Here is a 21,253-nt window from a genome sequence, read left to right as displayed (position 1 = left end):
ATCACCTATCCCTTAGTTGACACCAGCAGTGTTTTTTTCTAGGGCCGCTATCCATTTGCCAGCACTCTCCTTGAGGGGAGGGAGAAGCTTTTTGAGATTCTCTTTGTCCATTTGAGACCATAGAACATATAGGGGTGGGTCAGTGGTATTTTTATACAACAGTGGCATCTGGTGTGTTACCCCTGTGTGTCGGGAGCGGTCATATTTACTAGCATACTTCTGCCAGACCCGTAGGCCTGGACGCATATAGTCATAGTCCCAGTCATCATCCCCTGCCCCCTCCAAGATGCATTCCTCTGCAGTTTCCATGTCTTGTGGGTCAAATGTCTTGTGGGTCAAATGACCCTTCTCTAGGCCAAATATTGATTTGGGGTGCATTGGCTTTTTATCCATCAGGCCAAATTATCTGAGAAGGGATTAACATAGTAGTCTGACCCATCTCCAAGTATCACTATTTCGTTTGGTGTCAGGCCATCAGTCCATGATCGGGGCTGCTTGCTAAGAAACATAGGGTGCAAATCTCATGACCTGGTGGCACACAGGCATGCTGAACCTGAGACATCATATTCGTATGGGTGTCGGTGTGTACCTAACATTGCCAATTTTTCAGCCTCTGTTCACCTCTTCCTAACTTTCTGCATCACTCTGTCTACTGGCAGTGAGATAGGGCCCAACAAGAGTGGGTCCAGAGCGTTCCATGCTGTCTGTGGTACTGGGGGTCCAGATGGTGGCGTAAGGGCGGGTGGGGTCTGTCGTCTAAGCGCTGGTGTTCGAGGTGGGGTAGTTTGGGAGCTTTTCTGGATATAAGTTGGCTGGGCTTGTGGTACATCTGAGGTGACTGCCGTGTTGGACTGTGGTGTGGTCGGGCTTTGTGCTTCCCCAAGGAAGTTTATCAAAGGTACCTCCTGTGCCACGGTGGTTGAGGCCTCACTATTGTGCAGCACCGCTGGACCTGCAGCACTGGCTAATTCTTTGAGTGTTGGCCGGTGCTGTTTACCAAATTGGCCCATGTCATCCAGTAGTTCAGCGCGTTTATCTTTTACCTGGTCTACTCTTAACGACAACCGCCAAATGTGTGCGGTATGGCCAGTAGGGCTGGGTGAGAGTTGTTCGCATAACATATCCCCTGGCCCTTTGCCTGTTTTTTGGAATAAGTCTAGCTCTGCTTTCCATCTGCTAATGTCTGTCTCAGTGACTGCCTCAGAGGAACGCAGTTCACTATCCCTGGTTTCTTCATTGAATGTTAGCGGGTGCATTGGGGAGTGCTTTCCTTTTTGCTTGTGACCAGGAGTAACGGACAGCCACCCAGTATAGTGGGTCTGTGGATTGGAAGGAAACTGCTGTTGCTCAGGAGAGAGGAACAGGCCGTAATTTCTAATTGCTGTGTCCTGGAACTCACAATCCTCATTGAAGAATGTTGGGGCCGTGGGACAAGGCATCGGAAGCGACATGCGGGAAATGTGCTGTGAAACACTAGAAGCTCCATCGCTCTCTGAGTCCCCCTTTGACTGGCAGCCTACAGAGTTGGATGCTGGTGTGAGTTTCAGTGTAAAATGAGCATGCATTTGTCCAGATATTCCTGACACTATGGTGTGTATCATGGGGCCTCTGTTGGGGACGTATTGTGCAGTTGGTGGTGTGGTACAAGCTGCAGTATGTGGAGGGGGGTCTGGTGGGGGAGGTGAATCATCTGGGAGTGGTTGGGATCCGACAGCTGGTAGGTTATTGGTGGTAGGCTGTAAGTCTAGATTATCAGTGCAGGCGAGCTCGATGTACATGCCGATGGCATGATATGGTGGAGGAGCCGGAGGAGCTGCAGGCATGGCCGTGTGTATCATGGCAGGGTGCTCCTGTGCATTGTCTTTGAAAATATGCCAGAGATCTAAGGTAGCCTTCCTCTTCTGTAACTTGGTGCCGGAGTACTTGGTGTCTAGAAAGGTGTTAGCATGATCTAGTATAATTCTGTCAAAACTGCCTTCTGATGGCCACGGGTGGCTCATATTTTTTGTGAGTTTGTGAAGTTCTCTACAATTTTTAAGTATGCGTTGTTCCTGACCACCGAAAGTTTTCATCACGTGCTGTAGAGGCGTGGCCAAAGTGGTGTACTTTGATGTGTAGTCTTGCTGTGAAAACACACTCTATCTATGCTTTTCTTTCTCAGTGGCTGGCATTGAGATCTGGTATAAGTTCTTTTCCTACAGCCTGAAGGATGCAGAGGTATATACCATCCTGTACTTCGTGGTCCTGTGCAGGAGTGTAACCAGGGAAGCAGAGCTGTCCGCCAAAGCAGGTGTCAGCAATCTTATACTGAAGAGGTAGTATGGTGGGGCCCTCCCAACCTTCGAGTTGTAGGACAAAATATATGTGAAAGCCAGTGATTGTTTTATATGGTCGGTGGGGCCCTCCCAGCCTTCAAGTCGTAAGATAAAATATATCTGAAAGCCGGTGGTTGTTTTATATACTACTTGTGCCGGAGTACTTGGTGTCAAGGAAGGTGTTAGCATGATCCAGTATTATTCTGTCAAAATTACCTGCTGATGGCCATGGGTGGCTTACAATTTTTGGGAGTTTGTGAAGTTCTCTGCATTGTTTAAGTATGCGTTATTCCAGTCCACCGAAAGTTTTCAACACGTGCTGTAGTGGCGTGGTGTCAGGGCTGTGTCTTTCCTCTATTTAACCACACAGGAGCAGAACAACGCTAGTTCCAATGACCTTCTCAGAACCTTCCCGGCTAGGCCTTTTAACATTCCATTACAGGTAAGTTCTGAGGGGGGAAAGGGTTTGGGGACAGAGAAGAGACTGCTTCCAACGCTCTGCCTTTTCTGCAAGGTCTTCTTTTCTTCTTACTTCTTGCAGACCTGTACACAAGTAAGTTTTAGCATAAACTCAACACTTTCTTGTGATCTACTTCTCTTTTTTTATATTAGATAACATCTTACCAGGGGAACTTTGGAAGCTTGCTACGCTTCTTACTTCTCAGGTTATTTGTCTGGTTGAGATGAGAAGTTGTTTAACTTAGCTAGTTTAATTCTGTTTTCACTTGCTGCTTATGTTGGCTGGTCTTACTGCTTATGTTAGCTGGTGACTATGATGCAAGAAATAATGCGGTAAGTGTTTGCGTTTTATTCTTTCTGCCATCAAAGCAGGCATCAGCAATCTTAGACTGAAGTGTGTGTCTTGGCCAAAAGCTTGATAGTATGGTGGGGCCCTCCCAACCTTCCAGTCGTAAGATAAAAAATATGTGAAAGCCGGTGGTTGTTTTACATACTGTAGAGCTCAGTATCCTATTTGTAGGGACACTAGTGTGAGAGTGACCAGGTGCAAGCCTGAGGGAAGCAATGTGGTTACTGCAGGGGAAGGGAAAATGCACCCTATTTATGTTTCCTCAGACTAGTTATTGGAATTACTGGGATGTAGGTCGCGCACAAATTTGTCTCCTATGGCGTCAATAACGATAAGGTACATTATCATTCGTAAAGTACAGCTACTCCTTTCTGGTGTATATTCCCTCAGAAGAGAAATCAGGGAATTCAAAATTATGGCAGGAAAGGGCAGTAATAATCTTACTTAGTGGGTTCTGTGGCCACGAAGTGGTCAATGTGGTCGGTATTTCTAAGCCTGGCGATATTAGGCGAATACGTACGGAAATGTAATCCGGTGTTTTGTGCACAGAGGTGCCCAATATTCTATTTTCGAATATTGTTTGATTGATTGATTGATTGATTGAAGGATAGCGTAGAGAAGTGGACTCGGGTATTGGGGGTGAAGGTGAACCCAGAAATTCCCAAGTGGCAGAGAGGATGTCACGGATGTTTAAGGGTAGGTAGTTCATTAAAAGTGGAGTTATGGACAGCTGTAGCAGTGCCATTTACTAAATGGATAATGAAATTGATGATACGAGGAGGGGTGTTGGATATAACAGGCAGGGAAGGCGCGTTGACGGTAGCAAGGAGCGAAGGATGAATACTTCCACCCCCCCTTTTGGCTGGCAGTTACAGAAGCAAATGGTAGCCAAAAAAATGTAGTGAAAGGAGGTGTTGAAGGAAGAAAAAGGTGACGTGGGAAATGAAGGCAATAGTAAGAGAGCTGTAGGTGGGGTGACCTACCTAGCAGGGTTGCAGACTGAAGGCGTGAAGAGATATGTGGGTGCAATCCAGACACCTGCTAACTGGCAGCCTTGACATTCGCCAAGTGGGTGTGAAAGTGTCAGGACAGCAACAGGGAGTGCTACTAACTGGTGGCCCTGACACTCACCTAAGGGGTGTGTGAAAGTGTCAGGACAGCAACAGGAGAGGCGGAGGCTAGGATATGAAAAGAGCTATTAGGCACTGTGGGGCATATTAACAAGGACTTTATCTCTACTTTTGACTTTAAAAGCCAAAAAAGCAGAGCTAAAACTAGTGCCCTATCAGCAACAGGGTGCTAACACGCAAACTTGCATGTTAGCACCCTTTTACTCTACGCATCCCCTTGCATCTCTGCAATGGGGGCGTTCCAGAGTAAAATAATAGGAGAAATGTAGCTAAGCGACATTTCTGATATTATCAAGGATATTGCTAACCCTGTTAGCGATAAAAAAAAGCAGCGCTAACCGCGGTTAACGCAGCTTTTTTACATCTGGTATTTTTCTGACTTAGCCATGATATCCTATCTCAGGCAGATATCATGGCTAAGTATGTCTATCCCCATCAGCAAGCAATCACCAAACCTTGTGGGATTATCGCTGTATTTCCAGAGATAATCTCACAATTGGCAGCTTGCGCTCAGAATTTTATCGCTTTGGAGATAAACGTTGCTGATAGCATGCTATCTCCGCGAAAAAATTCAGTGTTGGCCGGCGATAATTATCCTAGCGCTAAGTGTCTGGCCTTGTTAATATGCCCCTGTGTTATTAGAAGGACAAAAGGCAAGTAACAAAGCAAAGACAGTAAAACATGAAATACGAAAAACAAACATCAAACTGGACATATTAAATACAAATAAATGAGCAGGCAATAAATACGATGCATCGTGAAGAATAAAAAACGCATAGATGTGGTACAGTTACAGACCTAGATATTGAATCTCACTACGAGGGAACCCGAGATCAGAAAGCAAGAGGGAGAGAGATAGCAAACCGAGAGAGTACAGAGGAGAGAGACCACAGGAGGTGCATGGGGGAGGCGGAGATGTGAAGCCGAAGAGAATGAGCATAGAAAAAGGTAGAAACTGTGCAAGGAAGGGGAAATCAACATATATTGCAGGAGGTAGAAAGAAAGAAGAAAAGGGGTGGGTGAGACCTGAAGTTAGAAAAAAAAAGGAGAAAATGATGAATGAAAACAGCGCAGCTGAGGCAGCCGGGCTGGAAACCACAGGGAGGGAAAGGCTGGTGGAATCTGCAAAGTAATCACAAGTGACTTCTCCTTTTGGTCGCAGTAAACGGCGCAGTTACGAAAATGAGTGTCAGAAAAAGACACAACGTTTACAGATGATGTTAATGAAAGAAAATAATGTTACACCCAATCCATGCAAAACTAAGTCATGAAGAGAAGAGATGAAGACAGTAGGAAAGATTGTGAAACAATGAGAGCTGAAAGGACAAAATGGGCAGGAACAGAATGCACGCATTAAAAAGGGACCCTGAGCAAGAAAGCACAACCACGATGATGAACCCTCAATATATGAAAAATAACCATGAATAATAAGTTATACAGATGGAGGATAATGGAGTGTAAATGCAGGCAAGAAGACCAAGCCAAGTGCAAAGGTAATATAACCACAATGAAGACTATAACCACAATGAGGACTTCAACCTGCAATATAACCACAACGAGGACTTGAACCTCAAGATACAACAAAGGCCAATACAATGACACCCAGGACTTGCACCAGGGCTGGGAGTCAAAATGTGAACAGCCCAAGGCAATCACATCCACCAGGACTTGAACCTGGGCTCGAAGTCAAACCGAGAACATCAACTCTGGACTCAAACCGGGAAACCCACAAAAAATTTAACCACAAGACTTATGTAATCAAAATCGACACTGTACTTATCTGAAGCAAAAACGAGAGCAGTAACCACACACAGACATAGAGGGCGATAATCGTGGCAAGACAGACCGCTACAGGGGATCGAGGAGTCAGACAGAGAGACCCCAATACTCCCACTTCTCACAACTACACACCAGGGGCAGGAATGGGGGGAGTCGGGGGAGTTTGTGGGCAATCCGCCTAAGTGTCCTAGGTCAGCCGCAGGCAGGAACAGTCCGCACAAGGGTTTCGTGGTCGCCACCTGATGAAGGGTGAATATTTTCCTTCTGCGGTGGTCACGGGCCACATAAACACTGCTTGTCTAAAGATAATGAACACAGGTGTGAAATCAAGGTCTTACGTTGAAGTGGCACTTTTATTCATCAAGTCATTAGCACAACAGAAAGAATATATTCATCAATTCATTAGCCTTAGAAAGAATCCTAGAAATCACAATTTCAGTCAGTCATAAAAAACAATGCAAAATCCATATTATAGCGTACAAGTGCCTAGAAGGCAAACCTGAAATGAGAAAATTAACCATGCAAGAATTACAATTTCAATATATATCAAATGCAATGAATTGGGTGAGGATGAAAACCCGAGTACAAGAGAAGAGATCAAAAACAGGCCAAATGTTAATCTAGATTGGGATCTACCACCTGAGAGTAGGCTTTGAAGATCCAATGCAGATATACGGCCGGCCGGGAACTCAGGCTGTGCATGGCACTGCAGAAGAGTTCTGTGCTCAAACTGGGGTGCAGGTCTTATATACCTGTTCAATGTAGAACTGTTAAACCGCATTGACACAGGTGCCTGACCACACGCCTACAGTTGTGTTGCTAAAACCCTGAGAACACAGAAGTGGAACCATAAGAACACAAAAGTGGTATCACAGTGGGCCAAGTGTTCGAGTGGGTGGTCGGCAAAGCTTGACCACAAATTATAAACAAAGAACATTTTTAGCGTAGGTTTCTCGGAAAATGTATAAGAAAGCGGAACCTGAAACGTGTTATCATGGCAAGGTGCTGTCTTTGGTTTAGATTGAGCAAGCTTGGAAAGTTTCATAATAAAAAATGAAACAATACTTATGACTTTGCGAGAATGTACCAGCTGGTCCAGTGTGTGGGTGAGATAGGTTATTCTTGTAACTGTGGAAAGTTTCTGCGGTTGCCTCATCTGCCTCACATGGTTGCAGCGTTGGACACAAGAGAAATGCATGTTTGAGAATATTGAGGCCTAGTAGATTTTTTATTCTTGAAGAGGATAAAATGAGGCAGTGGGCTTGGGCTTATGAACAGATGCGTCAAGGGATGTGTGAGCTATCACTTACTTATTGTGTAAGGCAAGAATGGTCAATATAGCACATTTCCCAGGTTTTAGCTGGTGGGGCAAATACAGGGACCTTCATGCAGCATGGGTAGAGCAGAATGTTATGTTGGGACTTTATATGGTAAACCGGGATCCTCCGATGCGTCAGTTCCTGAGTCCTTGGGGAGGCGAAGCAACAATTCTGGTGTACGCAGGATAAGTGATGCATTAAATCTGGACTGTAGGAGGAAGTGATGTATTGATTCCAAGACGGTTATGGTCTGCAGGTGATGTGTCGGAAGACTTGCTGCACAGGTGCAATGCGTGGACATTTGGGATACGCTGGAGTTCAATGCAGCAGTGTCAAACAGCCACTGCACCGATTTCAGTCTCATGATTCATTGTTTCTTTCAACCACACAGCAGGGCCTGCATTGAAGTCGGTGCTGTGATCTCGGACTTTGGAGACTGGTGTGCAGGACGTTACATGTGGCTGATTTTCACCTGCTGCCAGGCACTGTGTAGATCTTTCTGCCTCACAGCAGCGGAGAGTGGAAATTTTTCCGGCTCTGTGGCGCAGTTTTGGAAAAACAGGTGCTGGAAGGGCGATGTATCAACCTTTTTGGTTTCTTCAACCTCTTTTAGCTCCCAGCAACAGGAACAACCTCCAGAGGCCATGAACTGGAAAAGGCACCTCCTGGCAGGTCAGAACCCACAGCAGTGAAGTTCAAAGAAGCTGGTGATGAAGTATTTGTGTCCCTGAGACTTCAGGAAGCAAGCACACACAAGCAATTGGAGACTCTTCACAAGCAGGCTCACAGCCAAGTTCCAGTCTTTTCCCTCTCCTTGGCAGAAGCAACTGCAGGCCAACTCAGCAAAGCAACACATAGAAAAGAGGCAGTACTCCTTACAGCTCTTCCACTCTTCTCCTTGGCAGAGGTTCTTCTTGTTTCCAGAAGTGATCCAAAGTATTGGGGTTTTAGGTCTACTGCTCATACACCTTTTTCTGTTTGAAGTCTTTTTTGAAAGAGTCCCTGAGCTCAGTAAAAACGAGTTCTGTCCTCCCTGGTCCAGCTTCACTACAGGAGGTGGAGTCAGCATTGTGCAGAGTAGAAACAGCCTCCTCAGGTGCTAGTTAAAACTCTTCCCACCACTCCAAATACAGAAAGGTCTGTTCAGCCTGGCTACGATCCACCCAGGAAAGGCAGGGCACGCCTTAACCCCCCATGAGACTGTCTAGAGTGAATGCAAATCCCCAACTCCTGTCCCTCCAAAACCAGGTAGTGAATACAAAAACTGGCAGAGGCACATATGGTTAACCAAAAAAAATGCCCATTTTCTAAAAGTGTCATTTTCGAACACACAATTTAAAAGCCACCTTTGCTAAACTATTTGTTATTACATTCTGAGTTTAGAGACCCTAAACTCCTAATCTCTAGCTGTTCCCAATTGAAAGTTTCACTTGTAAAGATGTTACAGTGGAGCTCCAATAATAGCTTGTTGGACAGCCAGCCCTTCAAAAGTGCAAAACGAAATACAGAGTATTTCACTATCAGGACATGTAAACACACCAGCACATGTCCTCCTTTCACTACAGTGCACCCTCCTCACCATTGGACCTACCTTAAGGGTGCCTTACATTAGGGCTTGTCAAGCAGATGTACTTGCCAGGTCAACAAGGCAGTTAAAAACTGTGTGTGCAGATACTGCAGTTGCAGGTCTGAGGCACAATTACAGGGCTACTCATGTGGGTAGCACAACCAGTGCTGCAAGCCCAATAGTAGCATCTTATTTACAGGACCTGGCAAACTCAGTGCACTTTAATAGGGACTTACCAATAAATCAAATATGGCTATCAGGGATAACCAGCAGTGGCAAAGCGCCCAAAGCATTGAAGCCAGCAACAATGAAATCCAGTACACAGTCAGAATAAAGCAGTAGGTAGAGGCAAAAAGTCAGGGGAAACCACACCAAGGACGCCGTCTAATGGGGCGATGGTTATATTTCCTGCCTAGGGGCGTGTGCTGGGTCCTGGTGATGAACATACTGGTCCCACCTTAGGGTGACTCAGAAGACATAAACAAAACATAAGAAAAGGGAGGAGCAGGGCAGTCTCTACTGTGTCCCCCTAGCAAAACTTCATCTGCAGCTGTCTGTCCCCAGTGGGCACCCAAGGCCCCCTGTGTGGCTCCCAGAGTATCTCTGATTGGAGAGGGGATTATAGGAAAGCTGAGGGGAGAAGCAGGCATTGAGGTGAGGGTCCTCTACGGACTGGGTTATAATCTATGGCCTAGCCAGTGGAAGAAAGTCCCCCTAGATGTGCATTGTCCCTGTGTGAGGCTCAAATGGCATCTGTGACAAGGGTGTGAGGGGCACTTGTTGAATTGAGGCACCCAGTGTTCCACCGCTGCCAGGAGACCAACCACCTTTCTGTCGCATTTGGGGCTGACCACAGCTCCTCCCTCCATGGGTTCTCCTATTCAGGGGCAGGTGGGGTGGTAAGGGATCTGGATGAGTGTTTCATCTGGTTAGTTCTCTCTGTCTCATCAGTGTTCAAGTGTGAGAGAAGTGGGAAGAGCTGGAGGGAGACCAACCATCCTGCTGTCACTCCAACGGCAGGGCTGCTTGTGCCCCCCTCTTTGCGGTCATCTTATGCAGGGGCAGGCTGTAGGGCAAATAATCCATTGCAAAGGTCCAGTAGGTCAGTGGGTGGTGCGGTCATCCCTCCGTGCCCTGTTCGATCTCGACAAAGAGCCCAAGTTCTACCGCAAGTCTCATTCTTGGGGGAGGGGGTAAAATCATGCTTGGCTGACCAGTCTGCAAGCTGGGACCTATCCATTGCAGCGTATGTTCCAGGCCTAGCACTGCTGCACTCTCCCGCCTTCCGATGTTGCTCTTTCCCTGCTCACCTCGAGATACTCCAACGCAAATGGGTGGGTTCGGGAGCAGCCTTCAGACAGGGCATTGTAAGGTCTAGGGATCCATTTATGACAGCCAGACACTGGATATTGGGGCTGTCTCCCTCGGGCATCCCCTCTCAAAGGAGCCTCCAGATCATGTGTCCATCTAGTTCGCTAACCAGAATTCACCCCTCATCAGGCAGCCATCTTGTTCAATGCAAGGCTTCTTATTAATATTAATATTAATATGAATTAATATTATTGGTTCCTACACTGCACAAGAACTTTTGAACTAATCACAGAGCACCTTTTATAAATCATTGTAAACAGTAGCAGTATAACATTTCCAGAAATTACTACTCATTACTTTTTACTCATGAGTGTTATGAAATAATTTGGATTTGTCCTATTCATGAAAACACAGTGAACCCAACAGAACCATTGTTTGTGTTATGCAAATGCACATATTTCACTGTCCAGATGCTCAGTAGATTCCTAATGAAATTTGGAGGGTACGAGTGCACACCCAAGATATTGATGTTGCCCTATATCTTTTAAATGTACGTTTGGCCTTGGCTTTGGCCTTGGATATGATTGACTCTTTAATACCAGCTTATACAGTATAGGGGAAGCAGCCCTCACTTTGGTTTGCATAGGCCCTAAAAGAGGTACAACTCAAAGCATGCTAGTTAGAGCATATGTTGTGCTGTTTTTACAACCAGGGGGATTTTGTGTTGAAGGACTTTATTCAAGTTCAAGTTCAAGTTCGGTATTTGTATAGCACACCACTCACCCAGAGGGTCTCAAGGCTCTTGAGGGAGGGAGAGAGCATTACTTATCGAATAGCCAGGTTTTCAGCTGCTTTCTGAAGGAGAGGTGGTTCTGTGTGAGGCGGAGGTGAGTGGGGGGAGAATTCCAGGACTTGGCTGCTAAGTAGGAGAAGGACCTTCCTCCCATGGTGGATTTATGGATGCGAGGAATTGCGGCGAGGGCTTGATTGGATGATCGAAGTTGGCGAGTGGGTGTGTAGAAGGACATTTGTGTGTTGAGGCATTCGGGTCCTATGTGGTAGAGGGCTTTGTGTGCGTGGGTGAGGAGACGGAACGTTATTCTCTTGTTGACAGGGAGCCAGTGGAGGTCTTTCAGGTGACTGGAAATGTGGGCTTGACGGGGGATGTCCAGTATGAGTCTGGCTGAGGCGTTTTGGATGCGTTGGAGTTTTTTCTGTAGTTTGGCTGTGGTTCCGGCGTAGAGGGTATTTCCATAATCCAGACGGCTAGTGACCAGTGCGTGGGTGACCGTCTTTCTTGTTTCGGTGGGGATCCAGCGGAAGATTTTTTTGAGCATGCGAAGGATGTTGAAGCATGAGGATGAGACGGCGTTGACTTGTCTGGTCATCGAGAGGGAGGAGTCCAGGATGAAGCCCAGGTTACGTGCGTGATCTGTGGGTATGGGTGCTGTACCCAGTGCCGGTGGCCACCATGAGTCGTCCCAGGCAGAGGGGGATGATCGTAGGATGAGGACTTCCGTTTTGTCCGAGTTTAGTTTTAGGCGGCTGTTCTTCATCCATTCGGCTACTTCTTTCATTCCTTCGTGTAGATTGGTTTTGGCGGTGTTTGGGTCTTTGGTGAGGGAGGGGATCAGCTGGGTGTCGTCTGCGTAGGAGATGATGTTGAGGCTGTGTTGTCATGCGATGGATGCGAGGGGGCTCATGTAAACGTTGAAGAGGGTCGGACTGAGTGAAGATCCTTGTGGTACGCCGCAGATGACTTCGGTGGCGTCTGATTTTAATGGTGGGAGGCGGACTCTCTGCGTTCTTCCGGTGAGGAACGAGGTGATCCAGTCCAAAGCTTTTCCTTGTATTCCAACGTTGCTGAGGCATTGTATGAGGGTGCTATGACCGACTGTGTCGAAGGCGGCGGAGAGGTCAAGTAGGATGAGGGCAGCTGTTTCTCCGTTGTCCAGTAACGTTCGGATGTCGTCAGTAGCTGCGATGAGGGCGGTTTCAGTGCTGTGTTTGGCTCGGAAGCCAGACTGTGAGGGGTCGAGGGAATTGTTGGATTCAAGGAAGGCGGCGAGCTGACTGTGCTTTCTCAATGACTTTGGCAGGGAATGGGAGGAGCGAGATGGGGCGGTAGTTCTTAAGTTCGGTGGGGTCTGCTGTGGGTTTCTTCAGAAGGGCGCTGAGTTCGGCATGTTTCCAGCTTTCTGGGAAGGTAGCGGAGTTGAAGGAGCAGTTGATGATATCGCGGAGATGGGGTGCGATGATGGAGTCTGCTTTGTTGAAAATGTGGTGGGGACATGGGTCGGTAGGCGATCCTGAGTGGATGGAGTTCATCAGGCGGATGGTGTCTTCAGTGGTGATTGGGTTCCAGGCGCAGAGGTTGTGAGGGTGTTGTTTAGGTTCGGGAGTGGGTGGAGTGGACTGGTCTCCGGGATGGTTTTCAAAGCTGTTATGTATGTCGGCGATTTTGTTGTGGAAGAAAGAGGATAAAGAGTCGCAGAGGTCTTGGGAGGGAGTGATGTCGTTGGTGCCGGCGGTGGGGTTGGTAAATTCTTTGACGATGTTGAATAGTTCTTTGCTGTTGTGGGCGTTGTTGTCGAGTTGATCCTTGAATGCCGATTTCTTAGTGGATCGGATCAATTGGTGGTGTTTGCGAGTGGCGTCTTTGAGGGTGGTCAGGTTGTCAGTGGTTGGGTTTTTTCTCCAGATTTTCTCGAGGGTACGACACAGCTTCTTGGATTTCTTGAGGTCATCGTTGAACCAGGGGGCTTTTTGCTATTTTGTTTGTTCTGGTGGATTTTAAAGGGTGCTAGTTCGTCAGCGCTGTGGGTGATCCATTGTGTAAGGTTGGAGGCAGCCTTGTTTGGGTCCGAAGGTGTGGCAGGAGGGTTTTCGTTAAGTGATGTGGAAAGTTGGTCGGTGGTGATTTTATTCCAGTTTCTTCGAGGAATGGGTTGTGGGGGGTTGTGGGTCGAGGTCTTTTTGTAGCTGAAGTGAACGCTGCCGTGGTCCGTTGAATGGAGAGCTGTGGTGTGATCGAAGGAGATGTATTTGCTGGAGGTTAAGATAGGGTCGAGTGTGTGTCCGGCAAGGTGGGTGGGGGTGTCGACAAGTTGTTTGAGTCCGAGATTGGCCAGGTTGTCCAGAAGGGTGGTGGTGTTGCTGTCATTGTTCCTTTCCAGGTGGAAGTTGAGGTTCCCAAGTAGGACGTAGTTCTCGGAGGTGAGGGCATGTGGGCTGACGAAGTCAGTGATATTTTCGTTGAATTGTGTGTGGGTACCTGGTGGTCTGTAGATGAGGGTACCTCTGAGTGTGGTCCTGGGGTCGGTGTGGATTTGGAAGTGAAGGTGTTCGGCGGTAGCGAGGATATCATCGGAGCTGGTCGTGATTTGGATGGTGTTCTTATGGACGATGGCGATGCCTCCTCCTGTTTGGTTGGTGCGGTCTTTACGGATGATTTTGTAAGTGTCCGGGATGGCTATGGCGATGTCGGGCGCTGATGAGGTGTTCATCCAGGTTTCTGTTATTAACTATTAGAACATTGGAATGTTGGGATCTCCATTGAAAACAATGGAGTGCTCCGGGCTTATACCAGCCATTATAAGCCCGGAGCTCCAACATTCCAATGTTTCTATGTTCACAGCTCTGGCTGTGAACAAAGGCTTCAGGGAGCCTGAGGGGATTCCAATCCCCTCACGCTCCCATAAGGCTTTGTTTTGTTAGAACATTCTACCCTCTAGTGGCAGAACATTCTAATAGCCTTATAGCCCTTCGTAGATGGGCTATACCGGTTATTAAAGTCCCTCTCCCTTGTTAAAGGCCCTCGCCTTTGGCTCGGGCCTATAACGTTGAAGAGGGCCTTTAATAGCCAGAATAGCCCTCTACGGCGGGCTATAAGTCTATATTCTGCCCGAGATAGTTAGGTTGAGAAGCTATTAGAACATTCCATCAACTGGGGTAAAATATTCTTAATTAAAAGGGAAAATGAGAAAGACAAACATTACTGGCCTAGAGAAACTCTCCTTTAGTGGAGCTCTCAACTTTAGTGTTGTAATGTGATCGTTATGTAATTCCTATTCAAAAAATGTATTTGACACAGTAATAACCAGCATCTGTGATATAACCCCACATTTCTTAAAAAGAAGAAGCTTTTACTATTCATCACTGCCTTGGTCTAATCTGTAATCCTACAACCTGTTCTATAATATATTATGTTCTTTAACCCATATATGGAATATCTAGTTACATGAGGTCTTAGGCAAAGGCACACATATAACACTACTGCAATGCCTTTAATGTTGTTCAATGCATTACTTGTTATTATAATTTTAAGCAAACAACAAACATGTTAAAGTCATGGATCATTCCATCGTACATGGAAAATGCACGTGCCGCTACTTTGTTAACCTGGAATCTTATCTCAAAACATTTATTTTATTTTAATACCTTCATCATTTTTTATTTTGAACTTTTCTATTTAGTATTTTCATTTTCTCAATTTTATATTTGTTAAGACCTTATGTACACAACAAAAAAACTACTCAAAAACAGTTCATATTTACAACAATACATTTCGGAAAATCATCATTCAAACTTTCAAACATACACCTCTCACACTATTACAACAAGCAAAAAATACGAAATTTAAATGAGTGCTGGAATACACAATATTCACAACAAAGCCATTACACAGTTAGTATTTTTAACAACAAAGCCTATTTTGTTCCAGTTTAAATGACTTTCTGTATTTGGGCTTATGAACAGTCTATGCGGTTCGAACTCGCGTTATTTAGGAGTTCTCCCAAGATCCTTTTCGGACCCGGAAGCTAACGCGACTCAGACGCGGCTTGTTTGTGCACCGAGGAGACCCTGTTATTCAATGTTCTCTGACCTGACAAGGCGGACACATATGGGGCACCGACACGGACGCTTGAGCTTTCCTTCCTAAGTGGTATTCCTGCCAGCCTAAACAAAACAATAAGCACATAATAAAATACAGCAGGACACTGGTGCATGCAACAAAATTTGTGTACACGTCAGGGGCATATTCATCCTCCTCCTGTTTTTCTGATGAAAGAGAGATTATGGTCCTGATGAGAACTCCTAAATAACGCGAGTTCAAAATGCGTAGACTGTTTATAAGCCCAATAAAATTGAAAAAATGAAAATACGAAATAGAAAAGTTCAAAATAAAAAATGATGAAGGTATTAAAATAAAATAAACAAAAAAATACAAAACATTGCGTTTTATTCGGATGTTTTGAGATAAGATTCCAGGTTAACATAGTAGCGGCACATGCATTTTCTTTTGTTTATTAAAAGCTTGTGGCAAGCTGTGCCGTTGGGAGGCCTGACCCAGTGGTGGTTTTTCGATCGTACATGGAAGGCATGCCATAGTGAGGTACTATGTTTTTTCAGTAGGAAACATTAGTCACTAGTAGAGTAGTAAAGACTGCCCACCAGTAGATTTGGAAGGAAATATGTCAGTCAACATGATCATTTAGGTGCCTTGGAAATAGAACTAACCCATAGACTTTCAAGCTCTTATTTAAGTTGTAGTTGACATTTGTGAAATGTTTCCAGTGGGAATAATCAGCAGAACTGGATTCTTAAATCATGGAACTACCACCACCCATTGGTCACAGTGTTATCTAAATAAAATCATGGAAACTAAAGCCTGGGTTTTAATATCCAGCAAGATGATTCATACACTTACCACTGCAAAGTGGTCATTAGGATTATCCCTTATATTGAGACTGTGGAGCAGAAACCCCCAATCAATAATAAAGGGACTGTTTCCAAGCCAGGGGAATGTTGTATCTCATTGGAAAAACCTGCAGTTCAGAATAGACTGAAATCCTGAGATGGAATTGGCTTTAATTGCCCTTTTATGAGGTGTAGGAGTGTGTGTGGGTGTGTGTGGATGCGTATGTGCGCACACACTTGTGGATATCTAAACAAATGTGTAGCCCTTATCTGTCAAATCCTAGAACACAAAGTTTGGGACTACTTAAGAGTGATGACAGGTGGTGTCAATGAAATAGAAAGTTAGCATTCTGATTGTTAGGAGGTAAAGTTAGAGTAGAGAACTTTGAAATCAAGTGAGTGATTGTTGCTCTAGTTGGAAGTACATGTTTAACTCTGCAAGCCAGAAATTTTTGTCTCACATGGATGAGGAGGGCATTTACAAATTTATAGAAAATTTGCCCTCAGTTAGCTTTCCTAAAATCAACCTGGCAGGACCAATACATTATTTATATTGTGACCAAACGTTTCTTTCACTCTTTCTATTTGCTCTTGTTAGAGACCCTCAGCACCAGACATTCAATGCAGTGCATTTCAATGAGCAAACATGATGGATCCTTATCACCAAAATAAAAGCCACGGTTTCGTAGTTGCCAATTTTGCCACATATGGCATCTTAAGGATGGGACTTCATTCATGTAATGCCAGTTTTATTGTGAGAGGCAAGGGTACTTCCATGGTGGTACTAAGGATGTTCTTGGCTGAGGACCAGTACCCAGACACATCTGGACAATCATAAAGGATATGAGGTGTATTCCAGTCTGACCTGGGATACCTCAGACAAGCCATGGAATGCAGAAGCCCTGCTGTCATTATTTTCTTGTGAGTCTGTACTAAAATCATGGAGTAATTTAAAAGGCTGAACTTCATCCTGGGTGCTCTGACTGCTTTGTCTATTTTCTCAAGAATGTCTGTCCAATCAGTCTCTGGATCATCAGTCTGCAGTAGTCCTTGCCATTTGGCTCTTAAGTGCAGCAATCCAGGTTGAGAGTGTAGTTTTTGCACTTTTAAGCTATAGAACTCACATATGACTCCCTTATGTGATCTCCATTGTTTCAGGTAGTGCAATATGTGGCTGTGGAGTAGTTCACCAGGAAAGGCACATGGAGACACCTAAGTAATCTTGTCAAAGAGCAAGTTTACTAGTCTGCAAATGCTCCAGCCACCATTTATAACTGTCGTTCCCAGAATCACTAGTCCAGCTGCATGAGCAGATTCTAAATGCTATGTCGCTGATCAAGGTAATCACAAAGCGTCCACAAGACAACACACATCTTCCCTCAAACACAAAGAAAATTATATTTTAAGAAAACTATTTACATTATGTTATTTATAATCAACCAGTACAGAACATAAGAGAGAGATTAAACAAAAGAAACAAAATACAAAAAATATAAATTCCAAAAATCATACAAAGCCCATACAATAGTGGGGTGACCTTTTTTTCTGCAAGATCTTCTAAAATCCACTTCAACCTTTCCTTTAAGAACTGACACTGTCATATTTTCTCTACAATTGTCCTTATCAGGCACCTCATTCTTTTTAGGTAACAAAGCAACTCCATTCAAATGCCAGATTTTACAGTCTTCTGTTTTGACCGCATTGTTTAATAACACTCAAAGGAGCAGAGAATCCTGAAAATGACATTGCCTCCTGAAGGTGTACAGATGTTAACTTAATCACCAACTTCCATCTTTACTGCAAACACTCGGGGGCAGATTTACAAGCCCCTTGTGCCACTTTTGCATCATTTTTAACATGGGAAAAGTGACGTAAATAAGCCCCTTTTCTTTCATCAACATTTCTTTCCTCACTTCCACTTTTTTCATGTATCACCACCTTCCAAGACTCATCAAACGATCACTCCATCCCTTCCTCCAACTCATCCAAGAGTTGACCAATTCACTTCTGGGGATTTCTTCTCAAAACTCCTTAAAAGGTGACTTCCCTGTAGATTGATGCGGAAACAGCCAATAAACAACTAGCCTATCATGTAATGCTTTCTTCCAACATAAACCTGTTGCTCCCTAACTGTAAAGACTATTTGATGGTTCTGTTGAGCCTCTCTACAACCATAAGACTCTTGATGATAAAGTAAGCTCTTTTTGTATTTGATTCCCAACATTTTAAGAAACTCCTCCATTTGATGTGTATGCAAATGTAAGCTGCAATCAGTCAGCAGTATCTCCAGCAACCCTTCACTGTTGAACACAGAGTTAAAAAACTTAGGGCCATATTATCAAGTCAAGTCAAGTCAAGTCAAAACCACTTTATTCGATTAATTAAAATCATAAAAGTTCACATAAAAATCACATATCATAAAATACATTAGGGTGATACAAAAATATAAAGCAAAAGACAATCTCAATTAAAACAATTTCATGATCTTTAAAAAAATCCAATAAAATTCATGTTTCAATCATTGCTGGGTATCTTAATATTCTCATCCATACAGCAACTACAAAAGAAAAAAAATTACGATATTAAAAGTTTTCCAAAATACAAAAATGTTAAAAAGCAAAGGGCAATTTCAATTAAAACAATTTCATGATCTTTAAGAAATCCCATAAAATTCATTTTTCAGTCATTGCTGGGCATCTTAATTTTCTCATCCGAACAGCAGCCACAAAGAAATTTGCAATATAAAAATATTCCAGGGGTTATCCAATAATTGCAGGTACAATAGGGCTGGTTTGACCTGTAGAAACCCCTTGCCTCTTAGAAGTGGAATTATAAACTTCTTTCTGATATCAGAATAAAAATCACAAAATAATGTAAAATGCGTAGTGTCCTGAATTGAGCTGCAGTCACAATTACAAAGTGCTGCATCCTCTGGTTTTCTCCAGCCTTGGAAATTCCCCAATGAAAGGTGAATCAGATTGAAACAGAATCTTATCAGTAACCAGCGATGGAAGGGCTTTGTTACTAACCTTAGGTAGGGCTCAATTGATGGTGATGTAATTAATAGAAAATGAGCCCTAACCAGAGGTTTTTTTAGTTCCTCACCCTCCCGTTTCTGGACCCTTGAACTCAGGAAATGTTCTTTAACCCATCTGATATCACCTTTAACAAATCCTTCCGGTGTTTCATAAATGTCTGGGCGCCCAAGTTTTATTAACATTGCCTTAATATATAAGACAGCCACTGTATATAATTAGCTCTTTCTAAAATGACACAATCTTTTAAAATCTGGCGATTTAACGAAAGTTCTGGGATCAACCATGTTTTTATCCAACAGATTAGGGGAGCCATGCTCATCAGATCGGATACATATCCCATCCCCAGCTCTTGATGGATGGCAAAAATTGGAGTCGATTGGGGGATAGACAACAGTGAGCGAAAACATTTGTTTTCAACCTTCTGTACCCCTTCCACTTGCTTATACCCCCATATTGCTGCGTCATATATCGCTATCGCCAAACATTCCGCCTTATAGATAGAAAGAATGGCATCACAGGGCTTTCCTCCTAATCTCCAGGCAAAACTAAATAGGGCTGATGAAGATCTTCCTACAGCATTTTTTTTAGCTAAAAGCTGGAGGGCCCAGGAACATCTATTATCGAACAAGACCCCCAGATATGAAAAAACCTTCACCCTTGTAACCTCTGCCCCTTTACAATAAAAGGTTCTGACTTTATTCTTGTGTAATCCCATGGTCAGAACATGCGATTTAGCATTGTTAACTACCAGATACAGAGAGTTCATAAACTCCCCAGTAGTCTCTGTAAGCCTAACCGGGTGCGGGCTAGTAGGACGCATCGTCCGCGTATAGGAGTACCGGGATGCTACTGTTGCCTATACGCGGAACGTCTAAACTAGCATCGTTCAGGATTTTATCTGTGGCATTTTTAAAGAGTGTAAAAAGTAAAGGGGCCAGGATACACCCTTGTCAAACCCCTCCGCCAGATTTAAAGTGTCTTGTGCAATTGCCCTCCTGGGTCACCCTAACGAAGGCAAACAAATCCCGGTGCAAATCCGCTAAAAAATATACCAAACAGGGGTCAATCCCTAGATCAAGCAAATGGTCCACACCCTCGATCTGTTCACCAGATCAAAGGCTGTGGATAAATCCATAAACCCCAAATAGATAGACCCCTAAGAGGCTATAGTATACCTATTTATTAATAGATACAGATTAAGGCACTGGTCCACCGTGCTTCTACCTGATCTGAATCCATATTGGAGATTGGACTGGATCTCATTTTCTGTCACCCACTCTGACACCTTAGTCAAGATCACTTTGCCCAGAATTTTAACGGAAGAATCTATTAATGAAATAGGCCTGTAGCACCTGGAATCCCCTCTCTGCCCTTTTTTGAAAACAGGGATAATGATAGAGTGGGACCATGAAACAGGAAACCCCTGGACGACACTGGAATTAAAAACATTAGTTAAAATTTTGGTCCAAAGTTTAACATAGCCCTTTTAGAGATCCGCAGGGACGCCGTCTGGACCAGGAGCCTTATTGCTTGCAGATTCATTTATTGCCCTCTCAACATCTTCCTCATTAAACACTAGTGCGGGCAAAGGAAGACTACTGGGGGGGGGCAAAAAAGGTTCAAATACCTCGTTACTCGCATAAATACCTTTGAAGTGAGTCAACCACTCATCGTCTGGGATGTTAATATCCAGTAAACCATTTTCCTCACCCGAAAGCATGGGCTATTAACAATAGCCCAATACTTTGAGCTATCCTTTAAGACTTCTTTAGACGTTAGAGCGTACCATGCCTCTGTTTTAATTTCATTTTTATGGGTCTGTATAGTTAGTTTATATTCTTTTCTAAGACTAACTATAAGGGCCTTATCCCTGGATTTAGCGTTCAGAGTTTTTACTAAATTTTGGTGGGCCCTAGAGCATTTAGAATTAAATCATCTTTTTTCTTGTTTTGGTTTAGTCCTAGAGGTAATGGTTATGTCTATAGCGACCTGTCTACATATAGCTTCAAAGGCTAAGATAATTACCCCCTCCGGGGTAGAGCAATCCGCACATTTCATGATATCATCTTTAACCTTCAAACATAAGCTATCAAGGAAGTGATCAGGGACTACTTTTGCCCATTTTAATCTCCCCTCTTGATCTTTAGTTATCACAATAATAGGCCCCTTCATATTAGCTGTAGCATCTATATGGTAAAAGCCTTTATCCAGCTCTAAGATGACCGATTATGATCACTGAAAGGAGAGCATGTGGCATTATGAAAAAATACGTGCCCTAAAAGTGCA

General features: G+C 44.2%; 1 protein-coding gene across 1 annotated transcript in view; it reads left to right on the top strand.

Annotated features, from left to right (window-relative positions):
* The first annotated feature begins 2,707 nt into the window (after nt 1–2,707).
* The window catches only part of LOC144774122 (extracellular calcium-sensing receptor-like), a 122,158-nt gene continuing 103,612 nt past the window's right edge, over nt 2,708–21,253 (top strand). The window contains exons 1-2 of the mRNA XM_078659146.1: nt 2,708–2,757; nt 2,857–2,868. Coding sequence (XP_078515272.1) covers nt 2,708–2,757; nt 2,857–2,868 — 62 coding nt within the window. The remainder of the gene's footprint in view (nt 2,758–2,856; nt 2,869–21,253) is intronic.

The sequence above is a fragment of the Lissotriton helveticus genome, chromosome 8 (genome assembly GCF_964261635.1).
Source record: "Lissotriton helveticus chromosome 8, aLisHel1.1, whole genome shotgun sequence".
In the NCBI taxonomy this organism is placed as follows: domain Eukaryota; kingdom Metazoa; phylum Chordata; class Amphibia; order Caudata; family Salamandridae; genus Lissotriton; species Lissotriton helveticus.
The sequence above is the reverse complement of the archived record's forward strand: the minus strand, read 5'-3'. Positions and strand labels throughout refer to the sequence as shown.